This window comes from Convolutriloba macropyga, chromosome 5 (assembly GCF_964194025.1).
Source record: "Convolutriloba macropyga chromosome 5, txConMacr16.3, whole genome shotgun sequence".
Classification (NCBI taxonomy): Eukaryota; Metazoa; Xenacoelomorpha; order Acoela; family Convolutidae; genus Convolutriloba; species Convolutriloba macropyga.
In genome coordinates this window covers 16,461,185-16,485,530 of record NC_134472.1, presented here as the reverse complement: position 1 = coordinate 16,485,530, position 24,346 = coordinate 16,461,185, and the positions used below count along the sequence as shown (strand labels likewise).

Here is a 24,346-nt window from a genome sequence, read left to right as displayed (position 1 = left end):
CTTAACCAAACAGCTCTAATAAACATTTGCATTAAAATTTGTTGCATCCAAATATATAACAAAATGTCGTTTATATGAACTCGGTTTATTCTGGATTTCCCCATTTCTCTTTTATTCGTTCCGTTTGAGTTTGCTTAGAAGCTGAATGACAGCAAATTTATTAAGAAAGCAGACTATAACATATTCCTTGTTTGAAATAAAAATGAAAATGATTTCCTAGCATGAAATTAAACCAGTATTATAACTTTTAGATTTCTTACATAGGCTAAAACTAATTAAAGAACTATCATCGTACCAGAAACAATGGTCCCTGAATTGTAAAGAAAATTTGTAAATAGGATATGCGGGTTTTAGGAAGTTTTTGAGAAAATGATTTTTGCGACTTGGTTTAGTTTCATAGATTTAAGAAAGCGTTTGTTTCTTCGAGAAGGTATTAGGAGCTTCAAACTAAGATAAAAACTTTTAGTCATGCCATTGAAGCAGGTTCAATTATTCATCAAGCTTCAATAAACCTTCAAAAACAATTTTAACACTGTTCAAAATACATTTAGTGTGCAAAAATTGGGCAACCAAAAAATAGGTGCATCAATAATCTGTGAAAGCTGAACTCCAAAAATTGTTGTCAAAACATTGACAGCTCCAGGCTCAAAATCCTATTTCTAGAAAATTCGAGTGAACGCAACGTCAGCGTCGTATTGCTTTCATAGTAGCTAAGTGTCCTTAGGAACTTCGTCCCCCGCATACATCTATAACTGGCGTGTTTTCACCTATATAATTTTAAGCATCATTTGTTATATTAAAACTAATACGCAACGTTATATGGGTGTATGGTTATGAAAGCAGAAATAATTCAATAGTTAATATGGGCTATACTTCTTTTCGGTCCGGCACAGCCATACCTTAGGAATTATTTTCAAATCGAGATCAAGTTTAGTGCATTATTCATCTCTAGTGGTATCCCCCATATCCTCTCTAAGAATATAGGTAATGTTCTGATTTTACCGTGCAGTCCTCCCGGGTGGAGGTTTGGCGGTGAATTTTTGTGAGAAATGCGGGGAAATGCGGTGAAAAAAAAATGATACAGCGTTTTTCTTACATCTTTTTGCCGTGAATGCGGGGAATCGCGGTGAACTATTTATTTTCACCGCAATCTCGTTATTCCTACAAAAAAGACACTTCGGACAACGGGTTCGAACCACTTACCTTCTGCATGTCTTCAACTTTCAATTCCATTGCTCCACCTGTCACCTAATTCTGTGATGTTTCTTGTGAATTTACGTAAACGTTGGAAAACAAATGCGGTGAATTTCTGTAAGAAATGCGGTAAAATGCGGTGAATTATTTTTTCACCGCATTCATAGCATTTCTTACATTGTTTTGCCGCAAAAGTTGATGCGGTGAATGTTGGTAAGAAATGCGGTGAATTTAGCGTTGAATTTTTGTAAGAAATGCCATGAAATGCTGTAAAATGTTTTTTCACCGCTTTCAACGCAATCACCGCATTTGTTACAAAGATTCACCCAAAACCTCAAACTGGTTCTGATTAGAATTAAATTACGTTTGTTCTATTAGAATTTGTTTTTCAAGTTACCTTTACTGGCAGTTTCAATCAAAATTTGCTAGCCAGATATAAAGGTCTTGAACTTGTTATCTGCTGCCGTTTTGAAAATATTACAATACTATGCGATACTATGCACACTGGAAATATGCATTCCCGGTTGGTAAAATCCTTAATTGTTTATCCAGCGTCTCGTGTCTGAGCAGCGTAGCGTAAAATTAAGAAGAAACTTTCTTAAAAAGATTACAGCAACTCTAACAAAAGTTGATCAGCTAATCAAAATTGAACTGAATGGTTTCATCCGTATTTCTGCAGAGAAGCTCTTGAACTCGACTCTAAATCTCACCTGCAAAGACAAATTTACATTAAAAATTACCAAATGACAATTCTTGTTTCTTTTAGAGAAATCCGCATGACTTTTGTTTTTGCTCTCAGAATATTGTAATCAGCAAAAAAATTGTTTTTTTTTACAAAACCACCTGATTAGTATTCTGCATTAAAGCAGGTTTATCGCCTGATTTTTCTGTAGTTGATAGGCAGATGGTAGCAAATTTTTTAAGTGTGAAAATTATGCCTCCCTCCACGCCTCATCTCCTTAAAAAATTTCATCTTGCGACATAATGAAGACCATGGGAACACCGATCTATTTCACTACAAAGAAAAAATGAATCAACGAGTAAAAATCTTTCTATATCCCTTAACAGCAGAAAAACATCAATGAAAATGAAACTAATAGAAGATATCAACACAAACTAATCTACAACTTTTTGTGATTTGACTCGAATATCAAGATCGATTTCACAAACATTGGAACATATTTGATTTGCGAACAAAGTTTGCATTTGGAAGCATTTGAATTGAAATTTTAAAAGTTTGTCCTGTGGTCACATTTTCAATTTTTTGAAACTCTGTGTTCAGCGAGTTTTTTTCTTTGATCGTTCTCAGGTATAAATATAGAACTTTATTTTCATCAATATAGTCATAGTCACAACTAAACGCATCATCAGTCCTATTTAGTTTTGCTGCAGCTTGTACTCCGAATCTTTTACAGTCAATTAAGCTTATATGAGGAATCTGTCGCCTCAAAAACGAAAGAAATGGAAATTAAAAAATCTGCGTGACATTGTAGGAGTCTTTAATTTTGCACCTTTGAAAGAATCGTAAAAAATTCAAGCACATTTGCTCGTTGGCAAATTTGCCCGTCGCTATTCTGTAGCCATACAATTGAATACTATTGAACTTTTTTGCGGATATTCATATGACTACCAAGAAAAGGTTAAATCACGACTCTTTTCAAAAAATACGGCAACACAATTTTTCCCATTTGTTGACGTAGTTCATTTAGGAAACTATTTTATAAAGGTGACTCATCTATGGTGTTCTTTCGTTTGATTATTAATCATCTGCGGAATTGGCCATTCTTCAGGCGCTCTGATTTTCCAATGTTCAAAATGGTTTGGCTTTCTGACGCTGAATTCTGCGATTCGAACAGTAGTTGCTGCGTTGAATTTTGTAGAGTGCCAGTGCAGCAAGATGTAAGAGTCAATGTCACAAATGAAAGTAAGTTTTAGTGTACTGGCGCTGACTAACGTCAAAAAAGGGACAATATAGAAGATTGCTTTTTTGATGCACAATTTTCAGAGAAAGACTTAATTATGTGGGAGGAAAAAAACTCTGAGCAACCAAAATGTTTTGTTTGTACACATTTTCTAAACAGGTTTTTTAGTGTATAGCTTGTTTTGTCAGCCTGGTTTCTTCATAGTTGTCAACAGCATAATACTCACACTGATTGTTTCGAGAATTAATCACACGAATTAGCACGAATTTAGTACTTTTTGACATTTTTAGATGATGACTCTTCAGTGCTTATACTCCTCTACTAGTTTTCAGATCCCATATGTTTCTTTAGATGCAAATATTTCATAAATTAAGTTGAGCTCGCAGCTGTTCTAATTCATTTTTGAGCTTTAGGCAATTTTCTCAATTGGTTTAGTTTTTGACAAAAAATTATGTTTCTATACATGATTTTTCTCTAAATTCGATGACTTATTGTCATTACCAACTGCTTGAATTACTAGTGCACCAGTTCTCACTGATAAATAGAAAATTGTTCCAATTGCTTTTGTTCTACTCTGGCTTTTTTTTGCTTTTGTGTCAATTTATGATCTGTCTGTTTCGCGGATCGGCATTTATTGACTAAAAAAATATGCGAAGTCCTCTTGAAATTTTTTTTGTGGAAATTGCGACCTGTTACCAGATATTGAATTTAAAAAGGTTACTAGATTTTGAATTCTTACAATTCTGTTACTTTTTTTCAAATTCAATGCCTTAATTTTATAAATATATTTGATCGCAAAAAATTATTCTAACCTTGTTCCGGATTTTTTCAGATATTTTCATAGGTTTCTTCAAATTGATTTAAATTGAAATCAATTTTGATTTTTTTAAGCACAATGCCTATTGCAGTGGAGCTAAGAAAAGAGTACTGTTGTGATGCAAAATTTTCTTTTCCAGCTTTTAAGCAGAACACGCAAAGGAATCTTGAAATAAAATTCGTCACTCGATATTTATTTTTCCTTCACTTGCAGCAATTTGATGTTTCTTTTTTTTTGAAAATCAGTCATCTCGTTTTTCAAAAACTCGCCGCCCTAAATAGTCCCAATAGTTCCGCGTTTGATCGGGACTGTCCGTCTTTGTGTTTGCATTCCAAAATGCTTACCTTGATACTCAGCTTGAGTGAAACTTGTAGTTTTTTTGAGCTTTTGTAAAAACTTTCAAATTTCCTTTAAAAAGCGTCAAAAAGTTTTTTTGAAGAATTAAGCAAAATAACATTTTCAAAGAATTTAACATCAAAAAAATTTATCGAAAATTTACGTTTTCAAGTTTTTCTTAATTTTGTCAATTTTCTTAACTTTTTCTCATTTTTCTGCTTATCTTCTCTTTGTCAAAAAGGATTCTTTTAGGTTGAATGTTAGTTTGTAATGTAATTTTAATCTAATGTAATTTGGTAACCTGCTAAATAAAACTTGTTAGCTGCCAAGGTTTCTGTATTATATTTATACAAAAAATAAAATACAGAAAACTTGGCATCTTCCATAATTTTTTCTTTTACATCAAAAACAGATTGATTTGTTTAAGACTTCGCTTGAATTCTGGCGATCTCGGCATGTGTAAAAATTCGTCTGATATTAGTTGAACTTCGATGAACCGCAGAGATTCAGTTGAGTCTTAGAGCTTAATTAATGTCTCTATTTTATCAGGGGCTTTTAAGATTTTTGCCATAGCGTTGAAAATCGATTATATAATTTCAAACAAAATGTTGATTATATCCTTTGTTTTGTTTTTCAGGAATTTTCTTGCCAGATTTTTTTTTAAACTCGCTGTATCGGCCGTTCACATTTAATGTTTTACACGATCTTCAGACTTCGCGTCTTAATTACCCCAATACCTCAATCACTGCCTCAAATGATTGGAGTAAAGAACTCATTCAACAAATATAAGCAATATATACCATATATAACTGTGCATGCTTAACGGAAATCACATACGACCGGGTTTAAGTACCAGTGCGGTGGTCAAAGAGGGTGTTTTTTTTACTGCATTGTGTCCCACAATTTTTCATGACATCGGATTTCCAAATGTAAATTCAATCAAGTGCATATTAAAACAATCAAAGCGTGGGTAAATAAATAATATATGTTTCAATTATGACAAATAGTATGGATGAATTGCGTATATTTCTTTTTCTTTCAGTGTGAGTGCTCCCAGGTTGTGTATGAGATAGTCCAATAACCTCATGAGTCTTGGAGTTAAGTAGTGGAATGTTATTGTGTCATTCGAGCAACCCTGAAACCAACAAACAACAATTTTATTTATTTCGAATAGTGATAAGAGACAGATTAACAATCGGGTGGAACACTTTGGCAGACTTTCTCCTTTAATTTCGAAGAATAACTTTTCACACATTCTAAGGGAAAAGGAACGAAGTTGAGCAAGTTTGAACAATTAATTGGATCCTTAGCCTTCGATAGCGACATAATAGGGCTGATCTGAGCCCTAGTAGGGTTCTTTCTTGATAAAAATTTTAAAAAATAATAAATTTTCATCTGTTTATAATGCCACTTTGATATCACCGAAAGTTTGTGACCAACCCTATCAGTTTTAGCCAATGAAAGGTCAAATTGCACTGCTTTGTACGCATCACGCAAGGACTAATCAGATATAAAACTTTTAAATTTGAGTGATGGAAGTAAACGCGATTCGAGATGTCAATAGAAATTTTTATACGATTCTACAATTTTTTTTCAAAGGATTGAAATAACTTTTTATCTAAAGGGGCACAAAAGCTGTGTTTTGGTGTTAAGTAGGATTTCATTAATGACCGTATAATGTCTATGATGATATATTATATTTGCTATGATTCCTGAAAACCATAATGCTATAAAACTAAGATAATGCTATAAAACCATAAAACTAAGATAATGCTTCCGTACGGTTGGCAAGATCATTTTATGGTGTTCATTTCGGGGTAGGGTTTGCAAGTTTGTACTAACTACACGTGGGGGATTTTTTGAGGATGTGTAGTACCAATCTGGGAACATGTCACCAATGACTTCCCAGTCGGGAATGAAAGAATGGAACAGATCACTACCCTCACTGTCCACAGCAGGTCCAGGATGTATTCCAGCGACGCCCAGACAACGGCCTATATCAACATGTTCAAAGTTTAATTGCTACAGTTTAGTTAATTTAAATTATTAAATCATTAATTAATTTTGGTAAAGTTCATATGAGTTGAAATAATAGAAACGGGGGAAACATTAATCTGTTGAGAGATTGATAGTTTGACCATATGAGTAGACCACTGAAGTAATGAAGTGAAGAGGAGGTGGGGGGGGGGGGGTTGATATCCGTACGTTAATTTCTAGGTCGACTTCCCTTTTAACAGTAGACCCAAGGTGTTTAGGTAAGTGGACTGGCGTTCATTTGAAAACCAATATGGTCGACTACGGTCTTTTCTTAAGGATACCTCTCAACTAAGCTTGGAAACGTGAAGCTTAAGTCAGGTTTCTGTAGATGTTTCAGCCTGATGTTTGCTGCGTTGCAATTTTCCAGATAATAAATTTATCAAATTGACTCACATATTGTACTTCTTCTCTTAAAAAAGTTAAATTGAGATTTAGGATTTTACGATTTTAAATTAGTTTTAAGATTTTAAGCATTTTAAGATTTAAGCAGATTGATAGCTCCTCCTGACAGTTCTGGAGAACACATTTTTACATCCTTCCCCTTCTTTCAATTTTGCTTTTTTTGCTTTTCTTCACCGAGAACTTGACAGAAAATTAATCGCAAATGAGCAATTGTTGAGAACTGAGCTCAAGAAAAGACAAATTTTAAACCATATCAGTCTTCGGTGCTCGATTGAAATAAAAAGATTTTAAATTTTTTGGTTTGTGATTCATGTTTTGGAATGTTTTTAATGCAAGCTCTATGATAATCCAAAGAACAGATTCGGAAGCTCCCATCATCAGACCATCTGTTTATGTCTAAATTTGACATAATATAACCAATGCAATCAAGAACCAGCAAGTTATTTGAGAATCAAAATTAATTGTTGCACAACCCACACGAAAACCAAAAAGGACCAAGTTCGCATAAAGCCTTCGATCACATCTATCTGGTATTGTTTTGCTATTTTTCAATTTTACTTTGTACTTATAAACTTGAACGTGACAGTAAATTGGAGCAATTTAAATATTTTAGTCCAAATTGTTCAGTTTCTAAATTCTATTTAAATGCTTCTCTATAATGGTTTGAGATACGAACATCACAATAACTTTCATAAAGGTTATGAAAGTTAACTAACCAAAAATGTCAACCTTAGGTGTCACTGTATGAAGTGAAGCAAAGCCCTAATTGTCAGCCTAGGCTTTTATTTGCCCTTAAGATTCGTTCCGATTTTTTTCTCCCTACAAATATGAATAAAAAGATCTTCATGCTAAAATTTTTTGCGAAGTACTGTCAATTTGTTCACAAGTTGGTTTTAAATAAGCCTAAAACTACATGTTTTTACGGATGAAATATGGTTCAAGAATACGTTGTTAGAGGCAATCGATTAGGAGTGTATATACTATAGCCGAAAAATGCAAAAAGGTAAAACTTTCGAAGTTACAACCCCTTCACCCCAACAAAAAATAGTTAAATCGACCTCGGGGAAGCAGTTTTCCAACCTTGGTAGCCAACTAATTAAATTTGAACGGTTCCTTTTTTCAGTTTGCGTCTAAAATTTACTTTTTCAAAAAAAAGGAGGTGCAAAGATGATGTCAAAACAAATTTTTTTCGAGTCATAGTGGAACAAGAGCTAATTTGGGGCAACAATTTTCATCAATTTTTGGGAGATTCGGAAAATCTAGTCATTTTGTTACCTGGATCCATCTTCACCCAACTAATAGCGTAACGGACGGAGACAAATCTCAAATTTTAAAGATATTCTGTAAGATGGTTCTTTGAACGATGGTTCTTTGAACGGTTGATTTTGTAAGATGGTTCTTTTGAGCGGTTGTAAGATGGTTCTTTGTAAGATGGTTCTTTGAACGGTTGATATCTTTGTAAGATGGTTCTTTGAACGGTTGATATCTTCCCTAAATTAATAACAAATGAATGTGGTGGGAAGACAAGGTTTACCAAAGCAACCTTATTATGGGAAAATATAATTCTTTAGAAAGAGTTAATTTTGTACAGATTTAAAGATGAGAGAAATTGCAATTTGAACAAATTTATATATTACATTTTCATTCAATTTTTACATCAATTACTCTTCCATTACTTGTCGTGATTTTGAGAACAATTTCTCACAACCTCACCTAACGGATCATAGCAACTTTTCATTTCTTGTTTTTTTTGCTTCAGAAGGTGGGAGACAAAAAATGCCAATTAGCTCAAAATAAGACAAACGTAAATACATATGAGCTTTTTGTTCTCAATTAAAAAACAAGAATTTAAATGATTTTACTTCTCATTCACTTTGTTTCGAAAACTATATGATAAACCAAACAAATTAAAGAACTCCCGTTATCAAATGAACTTTCTAAATTTTATGTAAGTTTTGACATAATAAAAATAACATAATCAAATGGCAGTAAGTGATTTGAGAGGCAATTTTATATGTTGCTTATCTGCACACACATACAACAAAAATTTTCAAACTGCTCTGAAAACATTAAATCACATTTATCTGGTAAAATTTTGTTAATTTTCATTTTACCTTGTACCTAAGCTTAAAAGCGTGGGTAAACAATTTTATATGTAAACATTGCAATAATTTTAATAAAGTCGATAAAAGCGAACAAACCGAACTAAATCAACCTTACCTGTCGCCTTACTAAGTGAAGAAAATCCTTTATTGACAGTCTGGGTTTTCTTTGCCCTTAATATCTGTCCGGATTTCTCTCCAATCAAAAAAAAAATTTGAGTTCATTTTGTTACCTAATTCATAGCTGATCGGACGAAGCCAAATTTCGAATATTTAAAAACAAAATTCAGATACACGTTGTTAGAGCGAAAGCGGGATAAAGTAGCTGCATTGCTGCAGATGTAAGAATTCAGCTGATTTTTGACAAATGATCCAACAAATGGGTGTTGTTTTTCCATAATTAACAACAAATCAATGCTCCAGGATCTCACGGCTTACCAAAGCAACTTGATGATAAGAACCCTGTTGAACAATAGATTAACTAGAGTTGAACAATGGATTCAAAAATGTGAAAAAGTGACATGTTTTTACAAAAATAAGAGTAAACTCTATTAGATCCTTTTTATTCATTATTCACTTTTTTGTTAAGAAAAACATCTCGGCGAATAATAAATAACCGTAAGTAATGATCTAAGTATATCAGTTATATAATATGGTTTCACCTACAATTCAAGTAGTTTTTTTAATTTCATTAAAACCTGTATTGAAGGAATATTTGCAGCTTTCAGGTAAAGAAATATTTTTAACTAATATTCGCCAGATGTTACAAACTTACGTTTGGGTAGTTATTTTCAATTTTGATGAAGCTGACAGATACTTTTCAAGACACAATTTTTAATTTTATTATAGCTTTTTATATCTTTTCCTTCAAATGCGCGAATTGCGTTTTCAAGCTGATTTTCTTAATATGATTGCCACAAGAAACCGGAATCTGTACTAAACAACTAAATTTGTGGACTTGGGTTGTCGGTTGAAACTTGAACATCGGTCGTAGTTACAATTTCGTGTTTAGAGGTTTTATTTGTTTTCAACACGCTGATATCCGACCTTGGGGACTTTTGCTTAGAATTAGAATCTTTATTTTTTATCGAAAAAAAAAATTTTAAAAACTTTGCGAAAGCATTTCTTCATTTTGATATCGCTATAGCATAAGCAAGTTTTTCCTAATACTCTATTTCTCATAGAAGCAGTTGATATACTGCCATGGATGCTGCCCTACACTGTAGTATTGTCCTATAAGATGCGCCAAAATTTTTATTATCAAAATGAAAAAAGAGAAAAAAGATTTTTTTCTAAGTTGAGATCAAATGTTACAATCACAACTTGGTGCGGAATTTTTCTTGTTAATATCTGGATGGCATCACGAAACGTTCATGACGTTAGATACCGTTGCCCACTTGAAGTACACGGTGGCAACCTAGCTTTGAGGTTAAATTCAATAGTGAGTTAACCATAATTTATAAAATATGACTGATTATACTTACCCAAATTGGCGTCTTCTGCCCCAATTTTGTCCATAAACCGGCACCTCTCCGGCTGTTTCTCTTTTGCAAAAACATCCTCCAACCGCCTCAAAGCTTCTCTGCTTATAACATACCCAGCACCGCCACTCGCGTATCCATCCAGAGTTTTAAAGTGCTTTCCAAAGTAGCGAGGCTCTTCTGGATTGTGCTTGGCTGGGAAATTTGGGGAAAGTTCATTGAATTTTGAAATTGTTAATTTTTTGCTCACAAAAAGTCAATATATGAGGGTCTATTTTTTAGACCCTCAGAAAGAGAAAAATATTTTTTATCGTACATAAGGAAGAGTAAAAGGGTTGTCATAAAACGATTGAATGTATTGTTGAATGAATTACAAGACGGCCCAGGTCGAGGTGGCCAGACCGAATTGAGCTCTGATCAGACCAACTTCGAGCGCACACATGTTCTCGGTGCGCTCGAATTACATGGTCTGGAAAAGGCTTCGAGCGCACTTTTGTCTGGACAATGGTCTGGAACTTGCCTGATCAGAGGCCACTTTGGTCTGGGACGGTCTGATCAGAGGTCACTTTGGTCTGGGACGGTCTGATCACAGGCAGTCTCAAGCGCACACTAGTCTGATCAGAAGCCAATTCGAGCGCAAAATAGTCCGATCAGAGACCAAGTCGAGCTAATTCTTTTTCAAGTTTTTTTGTTTTTCTTACTGAAATTTGTCTCTGGCAAGAGCCAACAATAAAACAGCAATCTGATCAGAACTCCATCTGAAAATCTGATGGTTTTGATCAGAATCAAGGGGTCCAGCTGGTAGCAACTGCCGGTCCGCTCAAGAAAAGATTTTGAATCAATGTAGATCAAGACGTTTTTATGCAAAGCTGTCTAAGTTTATTTATTCAGTTAAAAGCAAAAATAAATGGCATAATCAATAAATTTTTTGTGCTATTTTTTGGTTTTCTTTTCATTAGCAATAATTTTAGGATGGGTTTTTCGTTAGTTGATTATAAGAGTGATAACATCGATTTTGATGAAATGAATATATTATGACGATATTGAGAGATTTGTTCATGTTCAAAATCCTTCCCTGATCAGACTATTTTGAACGCACTTTAGCCTAAACAGAACGGAGCATGTGCCCATTTATGGACATTTCGAGTAGTTACTCTATAGGTTTATCAAACAATCCAAAATTACTGGAATTTTTGCTTTTATTTAAATTAAAATTCTTTGTCGCCAACATACGCTTGATATTTCGAAGCCTCTTGTCATTTTCAGATAAAATTGTTTGATTACTGTTCAGTATTTGGAAAAATTTTACTTAATTATTGTAGATTAACAATGATATTGCCAAGTTTTCTTGTTCGAAATTAAACTCGTTTTAAAAGGTCACAGAAAACTTTTTTCAACCGCTCGAAACGCACAAACTGCTATTTAACAAAAATCTAAATAAATTGTTTCTGAAATACAGAATTATGTAAAATTGTACCGATTGACAAAGATTGGAACAGTATAGAAATTTTACTTTAGAAATACTGAAAGCCGTCCATTAGTATTATCTCTCAAAGTTAATATAGTGCGTTCAAATCAAACCATCAACGCCATAAAAGGACAGATTTACTATCTATTGTTCTGACAGGACATTTGAAGTTCATTGATAGCAGACACTGTTAAGTTGGCTATAATTGTCAACACATTAGCATTACTATTTCCTTTGTCTTCACAATTTTTTTTCACCGATTTGTCCTCTTTGCATTTCGGATGTCAGGCTGTATGGTAGTTCAATTCAAAAATAATAGAAAAAAACAAAATAACTGTTTTTGGCAAATAAAGTAATCACCGTGCCATTTGCTACCACTCTGAAGATAATTACTGAAATCATTAACTGCAAGTTTCTTCCTCGCTAAATGAGAAGAAAGTAGCTGGGCGCGTTGTTTTGAAAAACAGGAGGCAACTGATCTCTTTAAGTCAAAATTGTACTCTCTTAAATTTTTTTAAAAAAAACATGACATGCTTATTGATTGTACTAAATAATTTTAAAAGAATTATAAGTATTGAAATAGAACTCCGCTTTAGGAATTGGTTATTCGCAACGCGAATGGCTACTCTGTTCTCACGCTTACTTTTGAAAAGCAATTGACTAAATTGAATTGCAACTGAGTTATTTGAGCGCAAATGAGAAGAGTGAATTAAAAATTAAACAAAACTGAAGTTAGGAGGAAGTTAACAAGAAAGATCACGAGTTGTTCATACGCGAAAGAGGAAATCAGTATTTGTTTACCTGACTACAAACTGAACAAATCTGACATAAAGATCAGATGACTGATAGCAATAATGATTTAAATGAACTGCCCTTCAAATTGGGGAAAAACTAATTAAGAACAAAATACGGTAATGGATACTCTAATGACAAATATCCAGTCCATATAACATTTCCCCATGTTGAAGAAATTGATAATATTAATAAAAATGAAATCAGAAAGTAAGTACTTATTCACTGGTTATATAATAGTAGAATATTAATAATAAAGCAAAATATGAAGTTTGAAGAGTTTTTTTTAATAATTTTACTCCGAATTTTCCAATTGCTGATCTTTCTCAAAGACCGCCATTTCTCTCTCCATTGGTAGATTGGGATTAGGATCCACTGTCCAACGTTCTTTCGGGTTTCTGGGGGAGACTACATCAGTGAATGCTGTGTCAGAAACAGAAATTTCAGTACAATACCCATTATATCCTGAATAATGGATTGCGTTTGCTGATCAGAAAACTTCTTTTGCTTCACAAATTGTCTTTGGCTTCTTCGCACAGATGATGTGTCAGAGTGGGAAGTATCGTTGACGTGTTTTGAGCGCTTCTCCTTTCTCAAAATTGGAGTTAATTGCGGCGCAGGTGGACGACCTGCCACATATGGCTGTGTTAGTGGAGCAGCAATCGGCTCTGCCGTACTGAAGTGAAGAATCTGTGTTAATTCCGGTCGATTTTTGAAACGCTTCGTCATGTTTAGGATTCCTTTTGGGAGTTCTCATTTTCAGAGCTCTAGCCACGTTTCTTGAAGTTGATATACATGATCGTCCAGATAATACATAACTTATATCTTTGGGCCGTTTTCGTGTGCATTTTATCTTTTTGCTCGGTTGATCTTTTCTCAAAAGATCTTTTTTGTGATTATTAATTTTTTTTTGTTCATGGGACTTTTCATGAATTTGTTTGGGTGTTCTATCAACATACTGGCCCAGTTCCGTGTTGCGTTCAAGGCTATGTCCGAATTGCGGACGCTTACCTCGGGTCCGTTAGGTTCCAACCGTACTTCCTTGGAGTCTAAGCTTCGTAAGGGCCGTCCAGTTTCTTTTCTGGCGATGTAAGGCGTGAATCTTTCTGGCTATTGTTACTTGAATGCTATTTTTGCAGCGTGGAATTGATCTAGAGATGCCCACAGACCACATCAGTCTAGCTTGCTTAGAATGTGTGAAGGGTTTATGCTACACGATTGACGTTTTTAAGTTGGAGTTGAAAGATTTAGTTGGTAGTGTAAAATGCGATGCCGTTGGTACCCAAGTGTTATAAGTTGGTGAATGCAATGCAATTGCCTTAATCTGAATTAGTGAATTGTCATGAATCAAATTAGGTGTTTGCGGTGCAATTGACCTATTCGATTGTAGTAAGGGTGAATTTGACTGTAGAATGCTATCTAAATTATAAAGTCTTGGTGGTTTATGTTCAATAAGGTATTTAAAAGAACTGAGGATTTTAGTTATTGTTGCTACAACAAAATGTTCATCGTAAATGAAAATTTCATAGCTTTGGCGAATGGATTTCGAGAGATGTAGTTTACAAGACCCATTTTTGCTCGGTCTACCTAGAGAGTCAATTTTTATACGCTTTATTTGTTCGATGTTCCTTGAGGATTGACGGTAACTCTCTATGGTCAATTTTTTACAGTGAAATTTTTTGCCGTTGAGATAGTATTTGAATTAGTCAATTGACCAAACAAATCCTAGCATTTCTAATTCGCTAACACTGAAGCTCTTCTGTAGGTTTGAGGAAACTTGATGAAAATGCTGTCGGTTTCCATCTATCGGGAGTGTTTTGCTCGAGTGCTGCGCCAAGTCAGGAACGTGATGCATCGCATATTACTCGAACGTCCTATTTGGGATTATAATGGCAATTTTCAGTGCTTGCAGCAATTTTATCTTATGATTTTAAAAGGTTTGGCATGTAATTCAATCCAAAAATAATATAGAAGACATTTTAGGAAGTGGTCTAAGAGGTTGGCAAAGTTGTGCTAAATTTGGTATAAATTTACTCATGTATTGTATTGATCCAAGGAAGGATATTAAGCGTTTGAGTGTTGATGGTGGCGGTATGGCTAGGATAGCTGCAGTTTTTTCAAGTGGTGAAATGCCAGTTTGAGTAAAATCATAACCGAGCCATTCAATCTCAGTTTTAAGGAAATGACATTTCCGGAGGTTAATTCTCAAGTTATCTTCAAGATAACTTTTTAAGACATTTGATGACATAACTGAGATGATCGGATTCTGATCCGATACTAACGATTATAATATCGTCAAGGAAACAATAGGTGTTTTCTAGGCCTACAAGTGTGTGGTCCCTGGCTTTTTGGATTTCAGCTGGCATGTCCAAGAGACCGTAAAATCCGGTTTTAGATCAGTATGTGCCTGTATATTATCCACCTATCATATTTAAAAATTACAGTGTTTTGCGGTGCCTTTGTGTAACTGTAATTGACTATATGCGTATTTGAGCTCTACAGTTGAAAAATTGGCTGGTTGGCTATTTCGTGTGTCTGTAAAATGGTGTGGTTTTGAGTCTATAAACATTTCAATGTTAGGCATGTGATAATTATTTCTATGGATTGATTTGTTGGTGTTATGAATTTTTTATCAGAACAACTAGATAACTTTTCAATGTGTCCTTCTTGTTGTAGACAACCTAATTTAATAGTACCTCTTGGTTGTATGTTATTCAGAACACGACTAGCTTTTTGATGCTTTGCCGACAACTTTTGATTAAACTTTGATTTAACTACATGTGACTTGGATAGGCCAATTCTTGAAACCAAAATGGGAAATTGCGTCGCGATTGTCTGTTTTACTTTGCATATGGAATTATCAATGCGGTTAACGCATTTAGCCCTTTTTCTTGTTGTTGCACAACTGCCAATCCAAAGCTACTGAAAAGGTCTCTTCCAATGATGAGTTTTTGTCCATCCTCTTTAACTGTTAAGCAGGCATCCTCGTAGATCCAATCATTTTAGACGACCCTGGTTGCAGCTTTGACCAGAACTTCTATCGGTTCCTTAGTGAATGTTTCGAGATCACTAACCCGTTTTGTGGTGATCCATCGTGCAGATGGTGTACTTTTGAGAAATTCATTAGCCAAGGTTTTTGCGATGACACTGCACACAATGCCTGATTCAATCATCAAATTCGCGAACATCTCGCCATATTGGATGTTTGCCATTAAAGTTTTGCGTTGGTTTGCAGCATCACTAGAGATGGCGGCCGCATAGTCATCGGAATTGCTGTCATAATTGGAGTAGTAGTCTTGATCATAGAGTTGTTGGTATCTAGTTATGCAGTTAACAGATAAGTTGGTGAATGCAATGCGATTGCCTTAATCTGAATTAGTGAATTGTCATGAATCAAATTAGGTGTTTGCGGTGCAATTGACCTATTCGATTGTAGTAAGGGTGAATTTGACTGTAGAATGCTATCTAAATTATAAAGTCTTGGTGGTTTATGTTCAATAAGGTATTTAAAAGAACTGAGGATTTTAGTTATTGTTGCTACAACAAAATGTTCATCGTAAATGAAAATTTCATAGCTTTGGCGAATGGATTTCGAGAGATGTAGTTTACAAGACCCATTTTTGCTCGGTCTACCTAGAGAGTCAATTTTTATACGCTTTATTTGTTCGATGTTCCTTGAGGATTGACGGTAACTCTCTATGGTCAATTTTTTACAGTGAAATTTTTTGCCGTTGAGATAGTATTTGAATTAGTCAATTGACCAAACAAATCCTAGCATTTCTAATTCGCTAACACTGAAGCTCTTCTGTAGGTTTGAGGAAACTTGATGAAAATGCTGTCGGTTTCCATCTATCGGGAGTGTTTTGCTCGAGTGCTGCGCCAAGTCAGGAACGTGATGCATCGCATATTACTCGAACGTCCTATTTGGGATTATAATGGCAATTTTCAGTGCTTGCAGCAATTTTATCTTATGATTTTAAAAGGTTTGGCATGTAATTCAATCCAAAAATAATATAGAAGACATTTTAGGAAGTGGTCTAAGAGGTTGGCAAAGTTGTGCTAAATTTGGTATAAATTTACTCATGTATTGTATTGATCCAAGGAAGGATATTAAGCGTTTGAGTGTTGATGGTGGCGGTATGGCTAGGATAGCTGCAGTTTTTTCAAGTGGTGAAATGCCAGTTTGAGTAAAATCATAACCGAGCCATTCAATCTCAGTTTTAAGGAAATGACATTTCCGGAGGTTAATTCTCAAGTTATCTTCAAGATAACTTTTTAAGACATTTGATGACATAACTGAGATGATCGGATTCTGATCCGATACTAACGATTATAATATCGTCAAGGAAACAATAGGTGTTTTCTAGGCCTACAAGTGTGTGGTCCCTGGCTTTTTGGATTTCAGCTGGCATGTCCAAGAGACCGTAAAATCCGGTTTTAGATCAGTATGTGCCTGTATATTATCCACCTATCATATTTAAAAATTACAGTGTTTTGCGGTGCCTTTGTGTAACTGTAATTGACTATATGCGTATTTGAGCTCTACAGTTGAAAAATTGGCTGGTTGGCTATTTCGTGTGTCTGTAAAATGGTGTGGTTTTGAGTCTATAAACATTTCAATGTTAGGCATGTGATAATTATTTCTATGGATTGATTTGTTGGTGTTATGAATTTTTTATCAGAACAACTAGATAACTTTTCAATGTGTCCTTCTTGTTGTAGACAACCTAATTTAATAGTACCTCTTGGTTGTATGTTATTCAGAACACGACTACCTTTTTGATGCTTTGCCGACAACTTTTGATTAAACTTTGATTTAACTACATGTGACTTGGATAGGCCAATTCTTGAAACCAAAATGGGAAATTGCGTCGCGATTGTCTGTTTTACTTTGCATATGGAATTATCAATACGGTTAACGCATTTAGCCCTTTTTCTTGTTGTTGCACAACTGCCAATCCAAAGCTACTGAAAAGGTCTCTTCCAATGATGAGTTTTTGTCCATCCTCTTTAACTGTTAAGCAGGCATCCTCGTAGATCCAATCATTTTAGACGACCCTGGTTGCAGCTTTGACCAGAACTTCTATCGGTTCCTTAGTGAATGTTTCGAGATCACTAACCCGTTTTGTGGTGATCCATCGTGCAGATGGTGTACTTTTGAGAAATTCATTAGCCAAGGTTTTTGCGATGACACTGCAAACAATGCCTGATTCAATCATCAAATTCGCGAACATCTCGCCATATTGGATGTTTGCCATTAAAGTTTTGCGTTGGTTTGCAGCATCACTAGACATGGCGGCCGCATAGTCATCGGAATTGCTGTCATAATTGGAGTAGTAGTCTTGATCATAGAGTTGTTGGTATCTAGTTATGCAGTTAACAGATTCCTCGTCATCACTAATAGTGCTGGTAGTGTCAATCTGCGTGACGTTTGTTTGTTGAGGTTGTGACGGTTGAGCCTGTGGTTTCTTGGGTTTGCGACATTTTTTGGCAAAATGACCCATAATTCACCAGTTATTACTTTTTCTACACTTTGGTGGCAAATTTGACAATCATTATAACTCCAGCGCCGACCACAATTAGCGTGAAAGCTGGTGTATTGATAGTTTCGAGGGACAGTTGGATAGCGAGTGAAGTCTTCCATTGTTGCTGGTAGTTCGTGGTGTGAGTGCGTCCTTGGAAGTTGTTAACAATATTTACCGACTGAGCGTTTTTATTAAGGTTTTGGTTGATCTTCTGCTAACTTTTAGCCCCCATCTCCATATGGATTGCAATTTCAAGAACTTTATTTGGCGGCATCGTCTTTTTTAGAAGTTCTTTTTGAGTATCATAGTCTAACATGTTGAGAATGAATGTGTCTCGAATTAGTGTTGTTTCTTCATCTCCCAAGCTCTAATTCCCCGATTGTTCTACGAGGCTTTCATAGAAACTTTCTACTGATTCTCCTTTTTGTTGTTGTGAAGAGAAGAAAACAAAATGGTCATAAGTTATCTTTCTAGTTTTTATGAAAGTATCCTCCATCACGCGCCAAAGATCTTTTATCGAGTCTTTTTCTATGATGAAGTGCGGATGTTTGCCTTCGCAAATTTTAAGGCTTTCTGTTCTAATACAGAGATAGAGAGGAGATAATGCCTTCTGTTCACAATGTTCCCAAGGTTTATCGCTACACAAAATACCCATTTCGTCAATTTTCTTACATTGGTTTCTCCACGTCACCTTTAGTTGATTACGCACTTTTATATCAAGTTCAGTTGCCTGGTTCCTCCACTTATTCCTCATACACAGGTTCTGATGAATATGGGACCGTTGTGGGTGGTCCGTTGAGCAATGTCTTCAATTGAATCCCCTCTTTGGCCAACAAGGCCATTTTCATTGTTGCGTCCATTTGTCCCACGAAAGGGGTGGTGTAATAGTTGGCTTCTCCCAGAAAGCGTCGATGTGAAGGGGAGTAGTCTTGCGAGATTCAACTGCTGACTGCACCAAGTTATGCATTTTGACTGTACTATTAGTCAATTGAGCCACTCTTGTATATGTAGTAGTTCGATCGCCGAATTTTAAAGACTGAATTAGAATTCCACTTTAGGAATTGGTTTTTCGCGACGCGAATGGCTATTCTTTTCTAAAGATTACATTTGAAAAGCAGTTGACTAACGTAAATTGCAACTGAGTTATGTGAGCGCAAATGAGAAGAGCGAATTAAGAATTAAACAAAATTGAGAAGAGGAGGAGGTTAAAAAGTTCATGAGTTATTCATACGCGAAAGAGGAGATCAGTATTTGTTTAGATGCATGAGCAGACTGTTTCCTGTCTACAAACTGAACAAATAAGAAATGAAGATCAGATGACTGATGACAATAATGAACTAAATGAACTCCCTTGAAATTGGGGAAAAACTAGCCAAGAACTAAATACGGTAATGGATTTCCTGACAAATATCGAGTCCGTATGACAAAACATTTGCTTTCTGAGCTTTTCATTAAAAAAAGCAGTTTCATCTTTTCAGGGAGATCCGTTGCTGTTATCTTCACAATTATGCACAAGCTGATCAAGTTCTTACACAAGTTAAAAGAGATTTAATAATCTGGTTGGCGTGAAATAACTGTTGATAATCATTTTTTGTCCTGTCAGAGCTGAATAATTGTGCTACAAAAATACCCGTATCTCATCTACGCTCATGCAGGCGCTCAAATTGCGCTCAAATGGCAATTTTAGATGGCAAACCGCTTTTTTAAGTATGTTTTTGTTACCAACTTGGTTTCAGTTTATTTTTGAGTTTTTGATCAACAGTGAATGCTTAATTCCTATAAATTGTAGAAAGATGATGGAAGCACTGGATACAAGACTGCCGCTTTTCCATCAGAAGCAGTAAATCATTCCAACGCACAATTGGGTAAATATGATTAGGCAGCTCTTAATTTCAAATTGCAATAACCTGCTACAATTGACGTAAGCTTGTTCAAGTTGCACAGGAAAGATTTCACATGCGACATAACGTTTATAATGTTATCAACTGAATGACCTAGAGTCACCAAGAAAAACATTTTGATGAGCTCAAGTAAATGACAAAAAGAGCCATATGAAAACGTATTAAATGGCATAATTATAAAGAAATTATTGTGGAGGCATTCAAAACAAGGCAAAGCTAAACAAAACTATTCAATAATCTCATTTTCTATCAATAGCAAAAAACAATTTTGCTGAATTGTTAACTTCATTTTTTCTGGTGTCCTGGTGAATGTGACCTAGATGAGACCAGATGGTTAACTTGTAAGGTCGTGCAGGATTCTTTCTGCCTTGTAAGATCATGGAAAACAAATTTGTTGTCTCTTCACATGTAAACCTCACGACTTTATTCTTATACAAACATTTTGATATCACATACATTCTTTTTGTAGCTTTTAATGTTTGCAGCGAAATCTAAGTCAGAGAATTACAAAAAAAAAACATGCTTATTATAAAAAATGGCGACATAGTTTTAGGAAAAGTACCGAGTTAACAGTGGAAAAAAATTGGGAAGAAGTGAAAGATAATGTAAGTGCCATTCAGTGCCTTTCCTTCTTCTCATAGCACAGCTAAGAGCAAAATGAGCACCCACACATGAACGCAGCATAGTGATCATACGTGCAGTATTAGTAGAAACAATGAATCTTTCCCTAAAAAGTATTTCAAGTTCTCCACCACAACATACGTGTCATCATCTGCCTTCATAAACCAATGATACTCATTCAAATAATGCTTGTACAAATACCGGTATGATTGCATAGTCTTCGACCACAGTGCTTGATACCCTGGGTCGATTCCAGGTGGGCTAATTGTGGGAAAAGTTGAGTTTTCCTTGTCACTAATGTAGAGAGTTTTGTCACATCGAGGTCCCCACGTGTTTTTGATGGATATTGTCCTTGTTGATAAATGTGACTCGCAAGTTGTGACGAAACACAAAACTCGAACTGATGACTTGATTTCTGCGCCAGATGCATATTTTCGTAATAATCGCTTTTCTCCGAACAACCCTGAAAAATATACTCGACGACGAAGAGGCATATTAGAAACAAGTTGAGGTCAGAAATCCAATCCTGTGGCTGCAGTAATGTATTTATACACAATTTTCTACTATAGACCTGAAATGGACGTTGCCATGTACTACCATAAATTTTCACTCCTAGGATCATGTATGACTTCTTAGGTTTTCCAGAAGGGGAACTTCATATAAAGCTGTCAGAATAACGATATGGAATGAGCTTACAATCGTTGCAATGAAAATGACACAACGATATGTACCATCACAATAATTATTTGAATACTGCAATTAATGTAAACTTCTAAAAAGCCTTACTACTTGCGCGTCTTCTTTCAACCTATAACGGGAACTCTCTCGTCGATATTAGGTCATTAAGTGGGCCTAAATGGAAGCATCTACATTTTAAAAATATATATGAGAGTGAAACCACTCACAGCTATTAAAATGCAATTCTAAAAAACCAAACTCATTAGTAGTTACCATCACAATCGGGGTTGTTACTTTTTAATTTCAATTTAGATTGGGTAGATTACTACTATAGCTCCTCTGGTATAAATGCTTTCAACGATAATTTTACGCCGACTAATTTTGGGAATAGTGGTAATTTCTCTAATAACCATGTCCACAAAGAGCGCGCAAATTCTTTTTTATAACTGAAACCTTAAACTTATGTTGAAAAATTGATTCGTTCAAATAGCGCACGAAACCAAAAACAATTATGTTAGACTGTCATAGTTTTAATGTCGGTGGTCTCAAATTTCTCGCGTCAACAAGTAACAAAATCTCAACGCTTGGGCGAAACTCGAATTTCCGCTGGGGAGTTGAAAATTTTGTTTAAGGTTTCAAACTTTTTCTATCACTGTCTCAATTTAATTCATTTTATTCAAGTCCGGCAATAATAAAAAATATTGCTTCATTGCTGTCAGCCAATATTATTACAAACATTTCAGGAAAGCATCGAAATCACAAAAAGAATGGTTAACAATGTCGAATATATTAAAGAACAAAATAGATTGCAAGGCCTTATTTAAATTCTGTGATTGGTAGAAGCTGCTTTATTGGAACCGAAAGAAATCAGATCTGTACGATATTTACGACCGATAAAAAATCATCTTGTTCACTACTGATAAGAATAAGGCTATTTTACTGAAAACGGAGATCTGTCTTGGCACTTAAACTTAAAAAAAAATCTTTTCACAAAAAATAGCAAATTTAAATAATCTCAATTTGTTTTTGACAGTTTATGGGTCCCTTTGCCATTCCTCGAAAGAAAATTGATATCACCTATGGGGCAAACGAGAAACCTAGTACGTTTTCTCGAGGAATTAGCACAATCTAATGTGTTCAGCAATCAAATTAACTTGCTAATATTATTTGGTAGCAAAAATTTTGAACACTGTAAAAGCAGTTTTCCTGAGCTCATTTCATACGATTAAAAAGAAAATTAATGGAGCTGCCCGATGTGCTACCCAGAAGGAAAAATTCAAAGAATGCTCAATATCTCAGTCTAAAGATCTAAACTAGACAAGACTTGTGACAATAGAATTTTTGAGAAAGATCTTATGTTTATATAAAAACTACAAAACTAAAATAGCTCTGTAAATGTAACGTTACAGACGTAATACAACTCTTGATTTGGTGTGAGTTCCGATACAAATAAAGCCGTCATTCAAGTGATACTTTTTAATTGAAGTTTTTCTAAGCAGTAATTCAAATGAATTCTAAAACTTTCAAATTCAAATGAATTCTAAAACTTTCAAATGAATTCTAAGTAACTTTTCGGTTGGTTTTTTCTCTAAATTTTCAATGGATGAGCAAAAAAACATGAAGAAAAACTCGTCTTTCGAAGAACAAATGCTGCTGAACCCTAAACTCTTCAAGAACCCTAAACGCAGATCAAATTATTAAATTACTCGAAACAGAACGACGATTGTTTTAAAAACTCCAGGATATGGAAACCAAATAATCCATGACAGATAAATTGTTTTTAACGATTCGTAAAAAATAATCGGTCGGTTTGTTTAAATCTTTTTACAACTATAAATGTACATCATTCTAAACATTCTAACCAGAATCTAACAGGTAGTTCTTTTTTATCAAATTGGAAAGAGTATCGTCAGTTTGGAAAAATAGAAAAAACAACACAATTCCTGCTGACTCTCTGAACCTTATTCCTCCCGTCGCCTGGAGAGTTAAGTACCTGAAGTAATCGGTGATTCTTTGACTTAAAAATTAGCAGCAAAAATATATAAGTTTTCTGTTGGAAAAATTGTACGGGAATAAAACAAAAAAGGCAGAGAGACTCTTTTGTAGTGTGAGTGAAACCCATAGATACGTTGTAGGTTTAATTTATAAATTAAATTTTCTTTTCTGTCCGGATTTCTTCTGCCATTGATACTACCTATCCATTTACATACACGGTTCATTTTATAAATCGAACTTCACGATTAAAATAGAATTGCGTTTTGGCTTTCACTGTTTTTATTTGTATTTTTCTCGAGTACATCTTGTTGGAAATTCAGCATTTTTCTTGTGATTAATTACTTTTTTTCACTAATTATGGGATATCTTTGCCACTAAAACCTTGGCCCTAAAAGTGAAAAAGCCAACCTATTATGAAGTCTAAAAATGCCCTAACTCTTATTCTTAACGTTTGGACGGACAGTAAATGCGTGTATTTCTTGCAACAAAATCTATTATATTTCACCTCGCATGAATAAATAACCCAGTTATGGTATATTTACGGTAATTGAGGAGGGGGGGGGGGGGGGGGGGTTCCTGTTATACTACGCTATGCACTGGTTTTGAGGCTGCAATGAGAAAGGCCTATGGTTTACCAGTCGTTGGAGATGTTGCCAGAAACAATTTCCAGGCCAACAGCAATAGAGCTAAGTATACACAATTCGTGACAATTCTCCTCATCGAATTCAGTCTTCTTTGTTTAATAGCCAGTCAATCCAGAAACATGTAACACAAATTCTACATATAAAATTGGTTGGTTTTTAAGCGGGTTTTTAACAACTAAGTTGTTTGAAATGGGTGTGAACTGTTTTATTGTGCAATTTGACAACTTTAAGAAATACTTGTTTGGTTTCATTACAATTAACACAGCTGTCTATCTTCTAAGTGAATAAATAAATCTGTTAATAATTTTCCTCAAGAAATAGAAGCAGCAATGTTTTGCTTGAAATTGAGTCAACATCAAAAAATCTTAGCCCGCGAAAATTGACGTTTATTAATTTTTGCATCAGTTTATGAAATAATAAATGAAGATAAG

The 24,346-nt window shown here is 34.8% G+C and overlaps 1 protein-coding gene across 1 annotated transcript; it reads right to left on the bottom strand.

Annotated features, from left to right (window-relative positions):
• Positions 1-5,184: 5,184 nt before the first annotated feature.
• On the bottom strand, positions 5,185-24,145 carry LOC142339841 (glycoprotein-N-acetylgalactosamine 3-beta-galactosyltransferase 1-like). The gene is made up of 5 exons (XM_075390143.1): positions 23,907-24,145; positions 20,707-21,061; positions 10,295-10,488; positions 6,112-6,263; positions 5,185-5,404 (listed from the first exon to the last, which is right to left on the bottom strand). The coding sequence occupies exons 1-5, from the start codon at positions 23,989-23,991 to the stop codon at positions 5,264-5,266; spliced, it is 927 nt and encodes a 308-aa protein (XP_075246258.1). The 5' UTR covers positions 23,992-24,145; the 3' UTR covers positions 5,185-5,263.
• Positions 24,146-24,346: the final 201 nt, after the last annotated feature.